General features: G+C 56.0%; 1 protein-coding gene across 1 annotated transcript in view; it reads left to right on the top strand.

The window, feature by feature from the left end:
* The first annotated feature begins 1,853 nt into the window (after positions 1–1,853).
* FAIM2 (Fas apoptotic inhibitory molecule 2) overlaps positions 1,854–18,826 on the top strand; it is a 34,368-nt gene continuing 17,395 nt past the window's right edge. The window contains exons 1-11 of the mRNA XM_005570790.5: positions 1,854–1,976; positions 4,409–4,601; positions 7,613–7,716; positions 8,118–8,182; positions 8,617–8,670; positions 14,566–14,616; positions 14,945–14,984; positions 15,513–15,550; positions 16,106–16,193; positions 16,511–16,606; positions 18,241–18,294. Of these exons, the coding sequence (XP_005570847.1) occupies positions 1,962–1,976; positions 4,409–4,601; positions 7,613–7,716; positions 8,118–8,182; positions 8,617–8,670; positions 14,566–14,616; positions 14,945–14,984; positions 15,513–15,550; positions 16,106–16,193; positions 16,511–16,606; positions 18,241–18,294 (798 nt within the window). The 5' untranslated portion in view covers positions 1,854–1,961. The remainder of the gene's footprint in view (positions 1,977–4,408; positions 4,602–7,612; positions 7,717–8,117; positions 8,183–8,616; positions 8,671–14,565; positions 14,617–14,944; positions 14,985–15,512; positions 15,551–16,105; positions 16,194–16,510; positions 16,607–18,240; positions 18,295–18,826) is intronic.

The raw sequence follows: 18,826 nt of genomic DNA, 5'->3' as shown, positions 1-18,826 counted from the left end.
CAGAGAGGGAGGGAAGGCCAGAACCTGAACCAGCTGGCCAGAGCTCCAGGAGCAGTGCTGGGGACCAGGGCATAGCTTGCTGGAAGAAGAGCTCAGGTTTGCAGAGTTGAGAGAGCCTCTGGACACGGAGGCCCAGGCTTAAGTGTGTTTGTACAAAATTGGTGGTTATGGAGTGGGGGACAAAGGGCAAAAAAGGATGGGATAAAGACTTTGATAATTAGGCCAGGCGTAGTAGTTCATGTCTGTAATCCCAGCCCTTTGGGAGGCTGAGGTGGGCGGATCACTTGAGGTCAGGAGTTGGAGACCAGCCTGGTCCAGTGCATTTCACATGGTAAAACCCTGTCTCTACTAAAAATACAAAAATTAGCCGGGCGTGGTGGTGCATGCCTGTAATCCCAGCTACTCGGGAGGCTGAGGCAGGAGAATCACTTGAACCCAGAAGACAGAGGTGGTAGTGAGCCGAGATTGTGCCGCTGCACTCCAGCCTGAGCAACAGAGCAAGACTCTGTCTCAAAAAAAAAAAAAAAAAGGCTTATAATTTGTCTGCCCACCGGGCCCTGCTTTCTCAAAGTCTTTAGGTGGGTCCCTGGGCAGTGAGAGGGAAGCAGAAGGTAAGTGGCCACCCCCACCTGTCCCAGGTCTTAGTTCCTCATCCCATCATAGCAGGTTCAGATCCTTCTTTTAGGCAGATCTGTGGGTCCTCGCTCTGGGGCAACCCAAGACATTCTGGTAGGAGACTCCTCAGTTAATAATACCTCATATACTTCCAGCACTTCGTGGTCTTTTATGTGCTTTTACTGCCATAACCTGTGCGTCTGACAGTCAGTCTAGGATGGACAGAGCTATTCTAAGCCTTTTTCAGGAGATGCTGCAGCTCAGAAAGGTTAAGGGCCTTGCCAAGGCCACGTGGCCAGTGGGTGACTAAACTGGGACTTGATCTCAGCTCTTGAGATTGCAAACCCCACAGTGACACTGCGGCAGCTACAGAAAACGGGGCCTAATGATGGCTGGGTCACAAGGACACGTCTGGGGAAGCGAGGAGAATGAGCTCTGGCATGAGAGGAATGGAACGTGGGGAAGATGGAGACGGGGTGATGGAAGCTAAGCGTGGAGGCAGGAAGAGAGCTCTGGCAGGGGTTGTAGAGGCTTTGAGACAGAACTAGCGGTGTCTCCAGAAAGACCCCATGAAATGTCCCAGCAGGGTTGAAGGAAACAGAAGAGGTGTCCTCCCACCCCATGTTTCTGTGAACCAAGGCAGGGAGGGACCTACTGTGTGCATTTCACAGGCGAGAAAAAGGAGCAAGGAGAGGTGGCTATTGGCTTGCCCCAGACCCACAGAAGCGCAGGGCCCAGGGGCCCTGTTAGCAGCGGGTAGCACAAGCGAGACTTCCAGACCTTCCCCTCCACCGCGGATGATGAAATAGATGATGAGAGGAGAGGTGGAGATGGAGACAGAAATCAGGGCCGCATCCAAAGAGGGAGGGGGAAAAGGCAGAGAAGCAGCTGGAGCTGCAGAGAGGTGCAGATACGGTGGAGAGATGAGGCCCTGACGCCTGGCTCTGGTTTCACGCGGGCAGTGTCAGCTGGTCGGTGTCACGGAGTTCCCGCGTCCCCCGCCCGCTCAGCCCCCGCGGATCCATCCACTGAGGTTGCTCCGCAGCGCGACGCTCTCTTATCCCGGGGGAGGGCTAAGGGCGGCGGTGGGGGGCGCAGTGGGGAGAGCGGCGGGAGGGGGCGGTGCACGATCGCCGCCTCCAGGGCTCGCAAATCCGCAGCGTCCTCCGCAGCATCTTCCCAGGCCCGGCCCCCTCCTCCCCCCGCGCCGATGGTACGCGCCGGCCCGGCCCGGCTGCAGTGGATGTTGCTAGAACCCACGCGGAGGAAGGAAGAGACGCAGGCAGGCTGCGGCTACCCAAGCGGCCGCCCCGGCCTCAGAGACCCCTTCCCCGAGAGACGGCACCATGACCCAGGGAAAGGTACCGTCATCTCCCCCGCCTGCACCATCCTCCATCCTCCGGCTCCCGGATCCCTGTCATCCTCAGCAAACCCTCTGGACCACGAAAGCGTCCTCCCCTGGCCCTAGGTTGAAGGTCCTCAGTGGTCCTTGCTGAAGTCAGAGGACCGAAAGGCCAGTGTCAAGGAATGGACCGGGCCTCTTCCAGCCCGCAGGCGCGCCTCTCCTCCCCTGTCTCCCTCCCACCCCTGCTTTGGCATCACAAGGCTCCTCCCGGATACCCAGGCCCCCTGTGAGGAGTCAGCCCGGGCGTCCGGTGTGACTGTATGTGTGTACATGGGTATGTGTGTGCCAGGGTGAGTCCTGAGGGGCAGTGCCTATAGGGCAACCCCCTCTGGCCCAGCCCTCCAATCCCAGACCCAACCACTTTATGCTTATCTTTTCCACCCTCCACAGAAACAACCCCCACCCCGCTCCCTGCCATTATTCCACATCTGGGCATCTTGGCTCCATCCCTGTGCTTGGGGCTTGCTATGACAACCCTGCATCGGGTTGCTGTAATTGTTTTGGTTCTGGCCAGGCATGGATGGGTCCGGATGAAGCATCTCTTCTTCTCCAGTTTTAGGCCTGAATTGTAGGGGAGGGGCTGGGGCAGAGACTTGGCTGGCCTAGTAGGCTTATGTAACATCAATAGCCTGTGGAATTGTACAACCACTAGGGCCTGGGGCTAAGGGGGAGGGTCCTCTGGCCCTCTGTTTGGGTTGCTAAGGATTGGGCAGAGAAAACAGGGCAAGGACCTACCCTACACTCCCCCTTCTTCTCTTTGAGAGGAGCTTCAGAGCCAATGGCATTCTTCCCTGGACCCTCAGACCCTCCTCTCCCTGTGTGCAAGCTCTTTGGGCCTCAAATGATGTCATTGGATGATACCACCTCCTGCCATTGATCACACCTCACTTGGGAGTGCCGTATGTGTGTAGGGGGCGCTGGGCATTAGGGTTCAGGAGGCTCTGAGGGGCGGAGTGGCAGGGTGGGGGCTGAACTCGATTTTGGTGGGCATGATCCTTCAGATCCGGGTGATGATGGGGGCTGGGGAGTGGGAGGGAGTGGGAGGCCTGGGGAGTGTTCAGTTTGGTAAACATGGAGAACCCCCCCCTTCTGCTGAATCTCCTTCCACCCCCACCCCCCCTCCACCAGGCCCTTTAGTGGCGCTGTTCCCTTCCTGGCGTGAGGGGGACCTCTGCCTCCTCTGCCCCTTGTCCCCAGCTCACTCACAGGCTTGCTGGGTGACGGAGGAGACCGCTCCAGTTCCGTGGTCCTTGGGCCTGGATGGAACCAGGAGTCTTCTGGCGTGCCCATCACCAGGCTGCCTCAGCCAGACACCCCCTGCAAAGAAGGAAGTCCGCAGTCTTCCTCAGTGGCCCTTTGGGTCTAACACAATCTTCTGGGAACCACACCTAAATCCCATTTTCTGAGAACCGGACCTTTTGTTGCTGTTTCAATTTCACACCACCCCCTCCACCCCAATCTTTTCTGGCTGCCTCATTCACTTCCCAGCTCAAATCCTCCCACCAAAGCTAAACATGTCCACGGGTGGGGGGGCAGGGGACACATCTGAGTGTAAATGGACTCGCGTTTCCAAACTGCCATGGGGACATTTCCCTTTGAGCCTCAGTTTCCTCATCTGTTCAGTGAAGGAAGAGACTCAACTGGATGTCTTCTGAGGCCCCTTCCACTGGGTCACTCTGTGAGTCTGTTCTGGTTTAGGGGAGAGGCTGAGATTCCTACAGGATGAGGCCAGAACAGACCTTCAGCCAGGATCCTCTTGCCCTTCCTCCATCCTGAAGGCCCTTCCTCTTTTCTGTTTTCTCCCTCTCCTCTTCCCTTTCTGTTGCCCTTCTCTCCCTAATCTCCATCCTCCTTGCATCACTTCCAGCCCAACAGAAGGAGACCAATCCCAGTGGATAGTGCCTAGGCCCTGCCTCTCAGTGGGCCCACATGCAGCTCTGTGACCTAGGATGAATCGCTCTTCCTCTCTGATCCTCATTCTCATTTTAAAGCAGGGGTCAAAATACAACTAGCAAGTGTCAGGAAGATTAAATGACAGGACCTTTTATTTGTAACAGTCTACTACGTGCCAGGCCCTTTTCTGGAACCATAGAGGCCCTGCCCCTACCCCAGGGACAGTGACAGTGACAACCAGTGGTGGGCACTCCTAAGAATTTTCTTTTTCCTCTGTTCCTACCCCAGCTCCACCGTGTGCCCCAGCTAGCTCTGACCCCTCTGGAGCTTAGTTCTCTTGTCTATAAAATAGAGGCATTCTTGTCTGCACTCCTGGCTTCCGAGTGCAGATAAGGAAGGACCCGTGAAAGTTCCAGGAATTGAGGAGTTGGTGAGGAGGATTTGGAAGGCTCCCTTTCCCTGGCGACTGTCTCTCCCTCTGCCTCTACTCCACAGCTCTCCGTGGCTAACAAGGCTCCTGGGACCGAGGGGCAGCAGCAGGTGCACGAGAAGAAGGAGACTCCAGCAGTGCCCTCAGCCCCACCCTCCTATGAGGAAGCCACATCTGGGGAGGGGATGAAGGCAGGGGTCTTCTCCCCAGCCCCCACGGCGGTGCCTCTCCACCCAAGCTGGGCTTATGTGGACCCCAGTAAGTCTTTCAGCTCCTGGAAAATGGAGCATCATGGGGTGGGGGTCGACCCGGAGGGAAAACCTGAGTAGGAGGAAGTTGTCCAGAAACAGGTACACTGTGTGGTTGTATGAAGCTATCTTGTTAGATGCTTAGGATTTGGAGAACTGTTCTGAGGGTAGGTCAGAGACAACTCCATGAAAACGGAAAGAGACACAATGTCTGCATCAGGGTGCTCTCAATAGGGAAGAGGGCGTTTTTTTTTTCAAGTCACCATGCTAGAGTAAATGGAGGGGACAGATGAGGGAGAAAAGCTAAGGGCTAGTGAAGAAAGACCTCCTAGAAGAAAGAGATACAGAGAAGGAGGGGGCGTATGAAACTGCCACTGGCCATAGCCTTCACTGGGCCTGGCTCAGTGGGGACAGGTCCCCATGGAGGCCCAGGGCTGTTGGGGGATAGGGGTCTGGGAATCCACCTCACCAATCACTCTCCTCATCTGTGTTCCCTTCCCCAGGCCCGTGCTGGGGCAGGGGGGCATGACACGGCGAGGGAGTGTGGTTGCCAGCGTCAGTGTCCCCCACAGCCAGGCACACTCCCCCAGGTGGATGCCAGATTCCTGCAGACCGAGAATCTCAGTGGGTAGGAGCTGCTCTGTTGGGTCGAGCAGCCTGTGGGAGCTTTACCTTGGGGCCAGGAACGTACAGCTTCCCAAAAGCTCTGAGGAAATCCTCCTCAGCCCCTTCGGCTGTCCTCAGCAGCCCCTTCCCCTCCCCCACTTTATCACCCCACCCCCAGCAGGATTCTAGAAGAGATCCCAGAGACAATGCCCCAGACAGAGCCTCTGCTCACAGGGAGTAGCCACCATGGTCTACACCTCCCACTACAAATCCCCTGGGCGCAGACCCCTGAAGACTCACCCCACCGTGACCTACTGGAGGGTCAATGAAGGTCTGGTGTTTGTGGGCGTCCTCCTTCCCTCTCTACACACCCGCTGGCCCACTTTCCCTCTCTTTTTCCCTTCTCTCTGTGGCCTGGCCACGTGGGCTTTGGCAGAGGATGTAGCCAGGACACGAGGGAGAAGTGAAGGTCAAGAGGGCAAGGGTCTCCGGTCCTTAGGTTTGCAGTGGGTCTACCTCTCTCCCCCTTCCTCATTTCCCATATCCTGGCTGCTAGGACTGCTGCTTTAAGGTATGTTTTCTAAGGAACTGTCGAGGCAGGAAGGCAGCTGTGACAGACATTTACTAAGTGTGTGCCAGGGCACAGGGTCTGTGTCTGGGTTTGTTTCGGAGGATGCACTGATTTGCAAGACCTGCTGGGATCTCTGTCCTCGGAGAGCTGACTGTATAGACAAGTGATTGGACAACTACCGCACAGTGACACAAACACAGTGACAGGTGCCTGGGCACCTTACCTAAGCCACCTGACAGTCAGGGAAGGCTTCCTGGAAGGAGGGGTATCCACACTGAGTCCCAAACGATAGGCATGAGTTAGCCTGGTGAAAAGGCAAGAAAATGAGTGTTTAAGGCTGAAAGAATAGAATGTGCAGGGGCCCACAGGCAAGAGAATACGTGGTGGAAAATATATACTCAGGTTGAGAACAGGGTCGGGGGGAGGAATGTGTAGTGGAGCTGGAGGGCGCTGCTCAGGGAGGCCGTGGAGGCTTTCTTAAGAAACTTGAACTTGAGTGAAGGGCAGTGGGGAGCCATTGAAGAGCTCAAAGCAGGGCAATGCCGTGGTCAACTTTGAAAGACCAAGTCAGAGGCTACTGCTGGGGGCAAAGGAGATCATGGACACCTAGTGGTGACAGTGGAGGGACAGAATGAACACATTGGAGGACTTGGAAATGGCCATGATGAGGGACACAAGGAGGGGGGCAGTGTAGTTCCCACCAGAGAGCAAAGGCTTTCATTTCACAGACCTGGAGGTTTTCATGTTTATCTCATTTGGGCCCCAGGAGGTGAGTATCACTAACCAGTATCAGAAGAGGCTCAGGAAGGCCAGTAACTTTATCAGGGTCACACATCTAGTACGTTCTAGGCGAGGGATCCACCCCTGGGTCTGTTTGACTGTGGAGTCCATGCTCTTCCGAAAGCCTCAGTTCTGGGACTAGGCCTGGAATGGTCATCCTCACTCCCACTTCTTGCCCATGTCCTGGCTTTATTTCCCCTCCATCCCCTCACCCCGCTGAAGCCCTGATTTCCAGCTGGAGCACCAGCAGTCCACCACAGCCAACCAGTCCCCAGCTCCCAGCCCAAGGGCCTCAGCACAAGCCAGAGTCAGAGCTGGGCACGGTGGCTCATACCTGTAATCCCAGCACTTTTGGAGGCCGAGGCAGGTGGATTGCTTGAGCCCAGGAGTTCGAGACCAGCCTGGGCAACATAGTGAAACCCCATCCCTACTAAAAATACGAAAAATTAGCCAAGCATGGTGGTGTGCACCTGTAGTCCCAGCTACTCGGGAGGCTGAGGTGGGAGGATTGCCTGAGCCAGGGGAAGTCTAGGCTGCAGTGAGCCGTTTCATGCCACTGCACTCTAGCCTGAGTGACAGGAGTGAGACCCAATCTCAAAAAAACAAAACAAAACAAAACAGAAACAAAAAGAATGAGCCAGGGTCAGGATCTTTGCTGCTGGGTGGCCCAGAGAGAGTGGCTGGCCCTCTGTGATCCTTGACTGCAAGGGAGCCAGAATGTCCAAGGAGGAGGGTGGGGTGAAGAAGATGGGAGGTTCACATTCGTATGGCATAGCTTGGTCCCTGGGGAGCCCCAGCCGGGGTGGAGGGAGAAGTAGGGGATGACAGTTTCTTCCCAGGACTCAGAGCAGGAAAAGGGAGAATTGACCAGGGAGAGAGATCTGGGGGTTGGGGTGGGGCTGGGCTGGGCCAAGGCTGGGTGTTTGATAATGGGGATGCAGAGGAAGACTTCAGGGTCCAGAGAGCCAGGCTGACAAAGAGGCAGCTTTGAGATGGGGGCTGTTGGGGACAGTAGTTCCATGTAGGGGGAACCCTCATGTCCTCCTCCTCCACATGCCACACAGGCAGCAGCTCCAGCTATGACAGCGGTTTCCCCACCGGAGACCATGAGCTCTTCACCACTTTCAGCTGGGACGACCAGAAAGTTCGTCGAGTCTTCATCAGAAAGGTAATGCCCCTCTCTAGCCCTCTGGGACTGGGAAGCTCAGTGGGGGAGCCCCTGTAGAGGCCCCTGGCCCAACCCTCTGCCTGCAGAAGCCATCCCTACCCGCTTCTCTTGTGATCCCAGCTGACAGCACCCACTAGGAATTGCTTCCTTAGGTGTCACTCCAGTGCCCCCTGCTACACCTAAACACACTGTCCCCTCTTTTCTCCCAATGCTAGGGGGTGTGCTTGGCTCTGCAGCATCTTTGCTTTCCTTTCACCTTGTCCTGGGTTCACTCCAATGACCCCCAAGAAGGAGGGTGGAGAGCACAGGATGGGGACCTGGAGAGGTGAACAAGTCGCTGAGGGGCTGACAGGTCCCTAACAGGGCTCCCCAAGCTGAGTAGAACCTCCTCCCACCCCCAGGTCTACACCATCCTGCTGATTCAGCTACTGGTGACCTTGGCTGTCGTGGCTCTCTTTACTTTCTGGTGAGTTGGCAGCATGGACCAGCACCTTCCAGGGGTGGCTATGGCCAGGCCTGGAGCTGGGGAACCCATGATCAGACTCCTGCTGGAATGCTGCCTGGAGAGATGCCTGTGGGGCAGTGGGCCTCCTCCTGCTGGGACAGAGCCTTAGAGAGTGCACCAGGCGAGGGGTCGTCTGTCCAGCGTGGGGTGGACCCGGGGTGCCTTCTGGGTGTCTGTGTGGCAGTCCTTCTGATCCGAACCACTAACTGCATGTGCAGGCACTTGCAGGTCCCAGCTAGGGACTGTGGGCTGGGACTCCCCGAGCCTCCAGGGGCTGCATTCCTTCGGCTTCCTCTCAAGTCCTGTGAACTGTGTGGGACAGATGCAGATGTTGAACCAGAAATGGAGACCTAGGGTACATTCTGACTCTCTCTCCCCCTCTCTCTTCTCTGCAGTGACCCTGTCAAAGACTATGTCCAGGCCAACCCAGCCTGGTACTGGGCATCCTAGTGAGTATATCCCAGTCCCCTTCCAGAGAAGGCTTAGTGGCCAGAAGAGGGAATCTCTGTCTTTCTTGACCTAATCTGAGCCCATAGCTTCCCCCAGCCTCATAGGGACTGTTCTCACAGATCCCTTCCAGCCCTGCCCCATTCTGCCGGCTTCAGAGCATGGCCAGAAGGACCTATCTGGGGTGTTAAATCTGGTGGAGCACAAAAGAGATGGGGGTAGGTTCTGCTGCCTGCACAAATTGGGAAGGGTTGGGCCAGGGCTGTAGCTGGAGAGACCCAGACCTCGGTCCTAAGAGGCAGTGAGGCTGGAACACTTTGGCCCACACTAATAATAATGTTGCTACTCTTATTAATGTTGTTAGTAATGCTTATGAAATATTAATCATAATTGCTACCACTTAAAGAGTGCTTAATAAGGGCTGGGCATTGTTCTGTGTGCTTGATGTACAGTATTGCATTCGGTCCTCACATCTACTGGGTATGACTACTTCAGAAAATTAAGGTTCAGAGAAATGAGGAATTTGCCCAAGGTCACACAGCTAGTCAGTGGTAGAACTGGGATTCAAACCCAGAATTCCGGTTAAGGCTTGTGCTCTTAATCGGTCTACTTGGCAGGCTCCCTGCAGCCCTCGAGCCACTTGCCTCCTGCTTGTCCTATATTCTTTGAGGAAACCAGCTGGTAACTTGGGAGAGGAGGTTTGAAGGTGTAGATGATTCTGATCCTCCTTTCTGGGTAATTAAGGAGTCATCCTGGATCTCTCCACACCAGAACCATCCTGGGGCTCAGAGCAGAACTGCTCTTGCACTCACTGTGAGCCCAGCCCTGTACAGGGGCTGCAGGAGAGGAGGCCTCTGCAGGGAAAGTTATTGGTGGCCCAAAGTAGCATGAACGGATGCAGCATTCGGAGAGGGGAGGAGGGAAGGAGTGAGCCTGTACACCAGCGCATACAGCCCACATCAGGGGCGCCCCCCAAAGGATGGGCCATGAAGACTGGAGACAGCATTCCCAGGAGAGAAGTGGCTTAAGCAAAAGCATCGGGCGAGAATGCACATGGTGCATTTTCTAAACTGGGACTTCTCTGGCAGAGAGGTGGAAGGCTCCATGCAGGGGAATTCCGGGCATCTTGGAGAGCAGTGGGGCCTTGTGGGGTCAAGGCTCTGACTGCCTGGCCAAGGAGCCTACACACTGTGGCTGTCCCAAGTCTGTTCCTGGATAGGGCTCTGGTGGGGAGGTGGGCTAAGCCCAGAGCCCCGTGGACCACGTCGAGCCCAGAGTAGCCTCAGAGATGGGCCTAGAGTTCACAGAGGCCCACCAGAGGCTGACGGTAAGGACCCTAGCCTGGCCTCTGGGGGTTCCAGAGTCTTTCCTAGAGCAGAGGGCAGAGGGCCTGTCTGCAGGCAGGTGGGGAGGCATGTGTCTCGGGGGCCTGGGAGGCACTGTACGGTAAAACTAATGAGGCCCCAGAGTCTACCACCTGGGCCAGCCCATGTGGCAGGTTGGCATGGCTTCTGGCACGTCAGCATGTCCTGGCAGCTTTGGGCCCCTGAGAACTTGGGAAGAGATTCTTAGGCCCCTCTCTGAGCCTTCTGGGGGAGGGTCTGTGGGATTCCATGCTCTGAGAAGGTGGTGGCAGGGAGACAGTCCAGGAGTGAGTAGGCCCAGGAAGTGGGGGCAGAGTGCACTCCATTGGGTGGGATGGGGGGATTGGGAGGGTGGAGTATGAGAATCTGACCTCTGAATGGTGAGATTTGGAGTCCCTCCTCCTCAACGTCTCTGGGCAGAAAACAGAGATGCTTTCTCTGGCTTCTACCAGGGTGGGTGCTGGCGAAAGTGGGAGGTGAGGTGGGCGTGAACTGGGCGCTTTTCATAGGGTGTCCCAAAGTGTGAAAGGTGCTTGGAAGTTTCACCACTGGGATGCTGCCCTTTTCCTCCAGAAACCCTGCCTGGGGTCCTGCCCTGCCCTGCCCCCTCACACCTCTCAACTCTCTCCATCCTGCCCCCTAAGTCGGCCTCGTGTCTGAGTCCTGGTGGGTCTCACCTCCTGCAACACATCCTGTGCTCCCTGAGGACTCCATCCGGGTCTCTTCCTTTTAGAATAACAATAGGAGCACTGAGAAGCAGACAGCTCTTTTTCTGTATGGAGGGCACCATGCTAAGCACTTTACATGTATTTTTCACTTGATCTTTCAATAGCCCTGCCAGGCAGACACTACTATTATCCTCATTTTACAGATGAGGTAAGTGAGGCTCAGAGTAACATAACCAGGGTAGAAATCCAGGTCTTTCTGATGGTGAAACCCATGTACTTGCCCTCTGTGCTCTGCTTCCTCCTTTGTCTTAGAGCAGGACAAGCTGGGGGAAGGCATTGGGTTTGGATGCTGGCCTGCACCTGAGCCTTACTTCCCTGTCCTGACATTCTGTAAACAGACTGTGGTTCCTGCCCAGGCCCTGGGGCTGGGGCTCTGATACATAAATCATTGGCTCTCTCTCTCTGACTTCTTAAGTGACTCATTCCCTGCCCCCTGGGCTGCCAGCCTCCCCCTCCCCGACCCACAGCCCAGCTTTCTCAAGGCCCTTGTCGCCTCCCTCCATCGATTCTCACCTTACTGTCTGATTGCGCCCACTGAGCCACCGTGTCTGCGGTGGTGGAAAGCTGGTGGGCCAGGAGAAATCCAGGCAGAGGAGGACAAGTGTGAGACCAGAGCTGGGTGGAGGTGGGTCAGAGCCTTTCCAGGAAGCTGTCCATCAGCCAGCTTCTAATTATCATAACTCTAGTGGGGAGTCCCACCCCTGTGCCAGGCCCACGCGAAGCGCTTGAACTGTGTTGTCTCATCAGTCCTCCCAACAGTCCAGTGAGTTGGTACCAGTATTTCTGTTTTGCTAAAGTGGAAGCTGGGTCTTGGCTATCGTCCAAGGTCACACAACAGTAGTGGCAGAGCTGGGATGTGAATTCAGGGTGTCAGGCTCCCAAGCTGTACCACAATCACAGGGTCTTTGGCCCCTCTGCCCTTCCTCTGGACCCCTTGTCTTGAAAGTTAGAGAGCTATGAACCAGAGAGAAAAGGAGACTGGGCTCTTGCCCTCAGGAAGCTTCCACTCTGGCTGGGGAGATAGAACCCACACCCACATGGACAAGGGTATTATTATTAGCATTATTGCTGAGGTGGCTGACCAATGACTCAAGTGAGACTGAAAGAGGGCAGGTTCCGAGTGTTTCCTAAGTTGGGCAGGATAGCTTTGCCATTCTGCACGGAGCAGGATGTTCAGCAACCCCTGGCACCAACTACCAGAAGAGCCCTCCAGTCACTGTGACAACAGTTCCTCCTTATTTGAAAACCACTGAAGACCAGGAAAGGGTTAAATTGAAGGGGTCCTACTCACCAAATCCAATATGCTTGTCTCAACTCCTGCATCTGTTGTTTTTTGGGTTTTTTGTTTTGTTTTGTTTTGTTTTGCATTTCATCCAGAAATATTTGAAGAGCATCTACCAGGCACCAAGCTCTGGGTAAGATGGTGGGAATAGAACATTGATAAGTTGCAGGCTGGCCCCCAGATGCTATACCTGGGTGAGAAGTCACAGGAGCTGGCCCGAAGGGTGCGGCGGCTCAGGCTTTGGTTGAGGTATGCCTGTGGTGCACAGAAGATGCCCCCTAACCAAGGCCTCAGGTGTCCTTGCCAGTCAGTCCCTTCCAGCAGGAGTAGAGTGTGGCAGGCACGTTTCCAGGCAGCAGAGCAGGTTGTGATGAGAGGGGTGTAGTGGAGGGGCGGAGTGCAGTGAGAGAAGGGCTGGAGGGGTGGGTGGGAATGCATTGCCTGATTGCTCAGACAGGGCATTGCCAGGTCTTTGGGAATTTTATACAGGGAAGTCACATGATTGGATCTGCCTGCAGCATGGAGGGTGGAAGGCAGGGGGGCTCCTGCAATACTCCAAGCCAGAGAGAGAGAGAGGTGCCCTGACCACAAAGGGTGGTAGTGGGTGGAGGGAAGAGGGCAGCTTTGATAACTGCCTGGGTAGAAAAATCAACAAGTCCAGGTGGTTAATTGGGCGTAGCAGAGTGAGAGTTAAGGATGATGCTGAGGTCTCCGATTGGGTGACTTAGAGGATGCATGACATTCTCTGCAGGAGGGAATGCAGGAGACGAAGAAGGGGAGAGAGGGAGTTCCCCTCTAACCTGTTGAGCATTACTTGTGTCTGAATAGTCATGTCTGCCCAGTTGGTAGTTGAAAATTAGAGACTAGGGTTGAAAAGGAAAATATAGATCAGAAATATGGGTGAGCAAGTCATGTGGTTGAGTGAGCCCACCTAGGGAGAGCATGGGGGAAGAAGAGCTGGAGAGGACCCCACATCGAGGTAACCACGCAGACTGAGAGAGACCCTGGAGGAACTGAGGAGTGTGAGGGAGGTAGGAGGGACCCAGGGGTCATGAGGAACTAGGGAAACAATCATAGTGACCAGATGTTGAGAAGCCAGGCAAGATAAGGACTGACAAGTATCCACTGTACTCAATAAGGTCCTAGTGATGTGGCAAAGCCAGCTCCTGTTGAGTAGTGCTGAAACTGTGTTTGTTGGGTTGGGAAGATGGAGGAGGGGGCATGGTGAGTGGAGACCACTTTTTCAAGAAGCCTGGCTGCAAGAGAGGATGAAGTGGCAGTAGCTGGAGCCAGGGAAGGTGTTGGTTAAAGATGGAAAACAGCTGAGGAGGCTTGTGTGGGAGGAGAGGTACCAGTGGAAAGATTTAAGTAATGGAGATCCCCAGGCAATTAAAGGGATGGGAGGATTGGCCTGGGATGGGAGGAGAGACAGGAGGGACAGGAGGGCAAGTAGCACCACATGATATTTGCAGGTGGCAGGCAGGGAGCCAGGGGAGCTCACCTCATTTCCAGTCTTTCTGGAACATCAGAGGCAGACTGTGCAGGAAGAGTGAGGGGGCCTGGGAGGTTTGTGGATGGAGGAGGAAGCTTGAAATTGTGGGTGAGAGAACTGAGGAAGGATATGCGGAAAGGATGGCAGTGCCATGTTCAAGGCCCATTGGGGGTTGGAAACTACGCATTGGTGGCACCGCTAACCTAGGTAGGCAGGGGAAAGCTCCACCCTTGAGTCCCCAGCCATCATCTCCCACCTCCTGGACTGGCCTCTGCTTCCACTACTCAGAAAATCTCAGTCCTCCATCCCTATCTCTGGATTGCCCTCAAGCTGCCTGCCAGCCTCTCACTGGACGTGGCCACCTGATATAAAAATTCATCCGACAGGTGCCACTTCCTGATTGTACCAGGTGCTGGCAGGACAGACGAGGGCCTTACCCTTGCTGAGTTTACAATTTAATAGGCTAGACCAACAGTAAAATAACTAACAAGATCTCTCCAGGTAATGATAAGGGCTGAGAAGGGCCTATGTGGGGCAGTGGTTATGAGCAGGGACTCTGGAGCCAGAGTGCCTGGGTTCTCATCTTGCTTCTGCAGCATGGTAGCTGGATGGCCTTGGACAAGTTGCCTGACCTCCCCGTGCCTCAGCTGTAAAGTAAAGATGTGAGATTACATTCATTGATACTCATAAAACACTTTAAACTGCCTAGCACGTGGAAAATGCTGTATATGGGCTTTTAAAATAACAAGAGTGTCTGAGGAGGCCACTTTGGATTGAGTGGTCAGGAACAGCTGTCTCATGTGACCCAAGATTCCCTGTTTCTAGAAGCAGGCTTGTCCCATCCTTTTGCTCTCTTTTGGAACTGGACCACCACCCTGCCCACTGTTAGGTTCTAGGATGACCGTGGCCTCCCCATCCCATCCCGCCTGGCTGCCCTGTGGGTGAGGGTGGCAGAGAGTGGCATAAGCAAGGGGTCTCGGGCAGAGCCCAAGAGAGGCTGGCTGATTCACCCATCCGTCTGTCTCTCACAGTGCTGTGTTCTTTGCAACCTACCTGACCCTGGCTTGCTGTTCTGGACCCAGGTATGCTAATGGCTTGAGGAAGAATTTGTGGGAATATGAGCAGGATCATGAAAGTTCTGGCCCCAGCCCTGCCTGCCACCAGTGAGCTGTGCACCCCTGAGAGGGCCTCATCCCTCTCTGGGCCTCTGTCGAGCAGGCAGCCCCTCCCTCCTTTACTTCGTGCCTCTGAGGTAGGGAGAAGGGGGATGGAGAAGGGAGCAAATGGGGATGTGGCTGAAGGAAGAGGCTCTGAGGAGTGTGGAGGGGGTTGGTCAGAGAGCCCCTCACTGCAGCAGTGACACAGCCCCCACCCCCCACTCTCCCCTGAACTCTGTGGCTTGCCTTGCAGGAGGCATTTCCCCTGGAACCTGATTCTCCTGACCGTCTTTGTAAGTGATCTGGGGTGTGCTGAGGACAGATGCTGAGTGGAGATGGAGAAAGAAGGGAAGCAGGGTAGACTGAGGACCAGGAAGACTGGGCTGGGGATGTCCAATGTGAGGTCCCTGGCATGGGGCAGGGGTGTTTTCACCCCACTTCTTCCACAAACACATTCCATCTTCTCTTTCCAAATGGGCTTAATCTCGCCCCACTCCCCATCCGCTGTCTTTTTTCATTGTGAATTTTTTAAGGGGTTTGCCTGAGGCATTCTAGAGCTATGGTAATGAAGAAGAGTGGAGGGTCTTAGAAGCAGGGAGCAGGGCTGCAGAAGAAAGGCACAGCTGGCACAGAGCCTGAAGCTGGCAGTGGGGACACTCCTTAGCCAGGCCTGACTCCTGAAAGTCAGTATGTGTGGGGGTGACAGAGACAAAGAGTTGAGGGGTACCTGCAAGGGACGGGGACCTGGGCTGGACCTTGAGGGTGCCTGGGCCCCCGCAGTCTGAGTTTGGAGCATTCCTTTACCTTGCTTCTCATTTCAGACCCTGTCCATGGCCTACCTCACTGGGATGTTGTCCAGGTAAAGGGAGCAGGTGGAAGGAGAGGAGGACCGTAGGCCAGGCTTGGAGCCAGGCACTGGCCACACCCAAGGGGCGCTGCCCCACACGCCATACTTCCTGGGAGCATGTAGATGGGGCTGGGGCTCAGGAATGCAGGAGGCTTTGGCCTAGGGTCCTCTCCTTGAGCACTCAGCTGGACAGCAACCCCAAGACCTGGCCTGGTGGATAGGGGGAGGGGAGCAAGGTGGCTCCTCCCAAACTGTAGCTTACAAGCCCCCAGACTCATGACCTGCAGTTACTTGTAAACCACCTCTGGGTCCGGCACAAACCCCTCCCCACTCCCACTCCCACCTCCTCAAGATCCTTCTAATTTGATTTTGAGTCTAAGCCTGTTGGGAGGGGCAGGGCCCAGCAGAAAGGCTGGGGAGGCAGACAGAGGGATCTGGGGAAAGGGCACCAGATTAGGGCCAGGGATCCCAAGACCAGGTCCTGGCAGAAGAGGGGGCCCTGCTAGGAGGGTGGGGGAGACCACACGCCCTGCCTGGGAGCTGACCCCTCGGCCTGACGGTCCTCAGCTACTACAACACCACCTCCGTGCTGCTGTGCCTGGGCATCACAGCCCTTGTCTGCCTCTCAGTCACCGTCTTCAGCTTCCAGACCAAGGTCAGCTTTGGGGCTTGCAGGCAGGGACCCCCGGCCTGAGGCTGAGCAGGGGAAGGCAGATAGGGTGGGGGGCCTCAGAGCTGGGACCCAGGGCTGGGGAGTGAGTTGGGTCTGGGGAGAGGGAGACAACCTGGTGAGGGCGAGGAGGGGAAGGAATGCCAGGTTCTTGGAGTGAGCACAAGACTGTGGCCTGCTGTATGCTTGTATGCCTGTATGCCTGTATGCCCATACAGGCTTGGCCCATACAGGCTTGGCTGTAGTTGGGGTCCCAGGAAGGTCAGGCCGCTCTGGCAGCTGACCCCATCCTGTCCCCGCAGTTCGACTTCACCTCCTGCCAGGGCGTGCTCTTCGTGCTTCTCATGACTCTTTTCTTCAGCGGACTCATCCTGGCCATCCTCCTACCCTTCCAATATGTGAGTCTCTGGGTCCCCCGGCAGGCCCCACAGGGAGGGAGGGGCCCCACTGGCCCAAGGTGCCGTTCCCTCCCCTGCCCACCAGGGAAGTCCAGGAGCCAAGCCCCACAGCCTGCCATCCTGTGCGGCCCCTCCTGGCACCTGTCACAGGCGTGCTGGCAGTGTAAGCAAACAAGGAGGCTTTTCTTGTCAGGCCTGGGTACCTGCCGGGCTCCACAAGCCACATCCGGCTTCACTTTTCCCATCCTCCTCTGTGGTGTGAGGGTAGGGTGTGGAGCATTTAAACCCTGGGCAGGGAAGGGAGTACTGGGGCTCCATGAGGCCCACCAGACCCAGAGGGGCCTGAGGAAGGGTCTTCTGGGGGCTCCTGTGGGATCAGCCAAGTCCAAAGAGGTAGAATCTAGCTGGCCAGGCAGGCGGGAGGTGGGGCCGTGGGGCATACCCACATCCTTAGAGTGTCCACCAGCTGGTGGCCAAATCTCGGCTCTTTTAGAGGTGTCCAGCCTGCCCTGGGGAATTAAACTGAGACTCTGCAGGCACCCGGGCCCCTGCATGTGGAGAAGGGGCAGATTGGGGGCATCGCAGAAAGGCCCTGAGATCTGAATCCTGGGAACCCAAGAGATGAGCTGTTGGACTGCTGCTAGGGGCCCAGTGCTTATACCCCTCACCCCTATAGCCACACATGGTGCATGGTCCCCCACTGCCCTTTTCTAGCAGGGCTGTGAGCAGTAGTCCTCACTTCCCCCTCCCCACCTCCATCCTGCCCAACCCCAGCCTCTGGGCACTTGGCGTCCATTCCAGGATGTCAGGATTGGTGCTGGCATTTCCTTGGCTCTTCCCAGGATCCTGTTGACGAAGGGAGGGGCCAGAGCTGGCCTGGGGGCCCTCTGTGTGTCTAGGATGGGGAGGAGTGTTACAGGAAGGGGCCACAGAACTTCAAAGAACCCTTTATTGATCCTGGTCTGGTTGATGGGATGCCTTTGTTTCCGAGTCTTCTGGAGGAGGGCCCCATGGAGGGCCCTAGCGCGGTGCCTCCAGCAGAGTTTTCCCCACAGTTGGCTGCTCCAGACCTGGAGGGAGACTCAGGGGGCAGAGGGTAGGGAGGTGCTGTTCCAGCCTGTGCAGGCAAGCCCACCATCACAGCTGGCAGAGACTCCAGATGCCCCCCACACACACCCCTGAGGTCAAGTCTTTATCCCCTTCTTCCTGAGTTCTTTGCCTCCAAGGCACAGCCCAGGAGCGCCCTGACACAAGAACAGACAGATCCTATGCTGGACAGGGATGAACGCACCCTGGGAGGTGGGAGCAGCCTCAAGCAGTCCCAGGCCAGAGGGAGGGCCCACCGAGAGTCATCTTCATCAGCCCTGAGCCCGGGGCTGTGTGCTGCGGGAAGAAGGACCAGGCTGGCTGGGAGTTCTCCCACCGTTCCCACCAGGATCACTCTTATCCCATGCCGCACTTCACCCACCCTGGGCACCCAGAGAATCAGGGTCCACTGTCAGTCCTGGGGCTCCTTAGGGAGCGCTGGGCGGGGCTACCCCACGTCCTCCATTCTCTAGACTGAGCCCTCCTCCCTGCCCCTCTGACTGCTGCCCCTTCTTGTCATCCCTAAGTCTGTTTTTCCTCTGCCGCAGGTGCCCTGGCTCCACGCAGTCTATGCAGCACTGGGAGCGGGTGTGTTTACATTGGTGAGTGTGGTCTGGCTCCTTGGCAGCCGCCTTCCCAGCATCCTGACCATCACCCCAGTCCCCTTCTGCTCCCATCTTCCCCACGGCCCTCCTCCCTGGATCCTTGGGAGCACCTGCGGGTAGGGCTAGGTCCAGCGCTGCGTTTGTTTGTTCGGGGAATTCAACCTGGTTTCCAGGACAGACCAGCTGACCTGGGCAGGAGGGAAGATTGTAACAGCAGGTTGGAAGCTGTAGACAAAGGCAGAGCTGGGAAGAGGCACCCCTTCCTTCAGGGGAGGGGCAGCAGTGCTTGCGGGAGCGGGAGAGTGGGTGCATCCTGGCCATGTGGACCAAGTTAGTAGTTACCCTCCTAGGGGCAACTGGGGAAGACTTCTTGGAGCGAGGGGGATTCTAAGCACCCTGAGAGAGAGACACTGTTAGATTGAGCATGTTCTTTGCTCTTCTCACAAAACTGAAAATGTTGATGATGATGATTATGGTTGGGATAACAGTAACAGCTAATATTTATTGAACACTTGCTTCCCCCCAGCCA

Source organism: Macaca fascicularis, chromosome 11, assembly GCF_037993035.2.
Source record: "Macaca fascicularis isolate 582-1 chromosome 11, T2T-MFA8v1.1".
Classification (NCBI taxonomy): Eukaryota; Metazoa; Chordata; class Mammalia; order Primates; family Cercopithecidae; genus Macaca; species Macaca fascicularis.
Note: the sequence above shows the minus strand (reverse complement) of the source record. Positions and strands in the feature narration are given on the sequence as shown.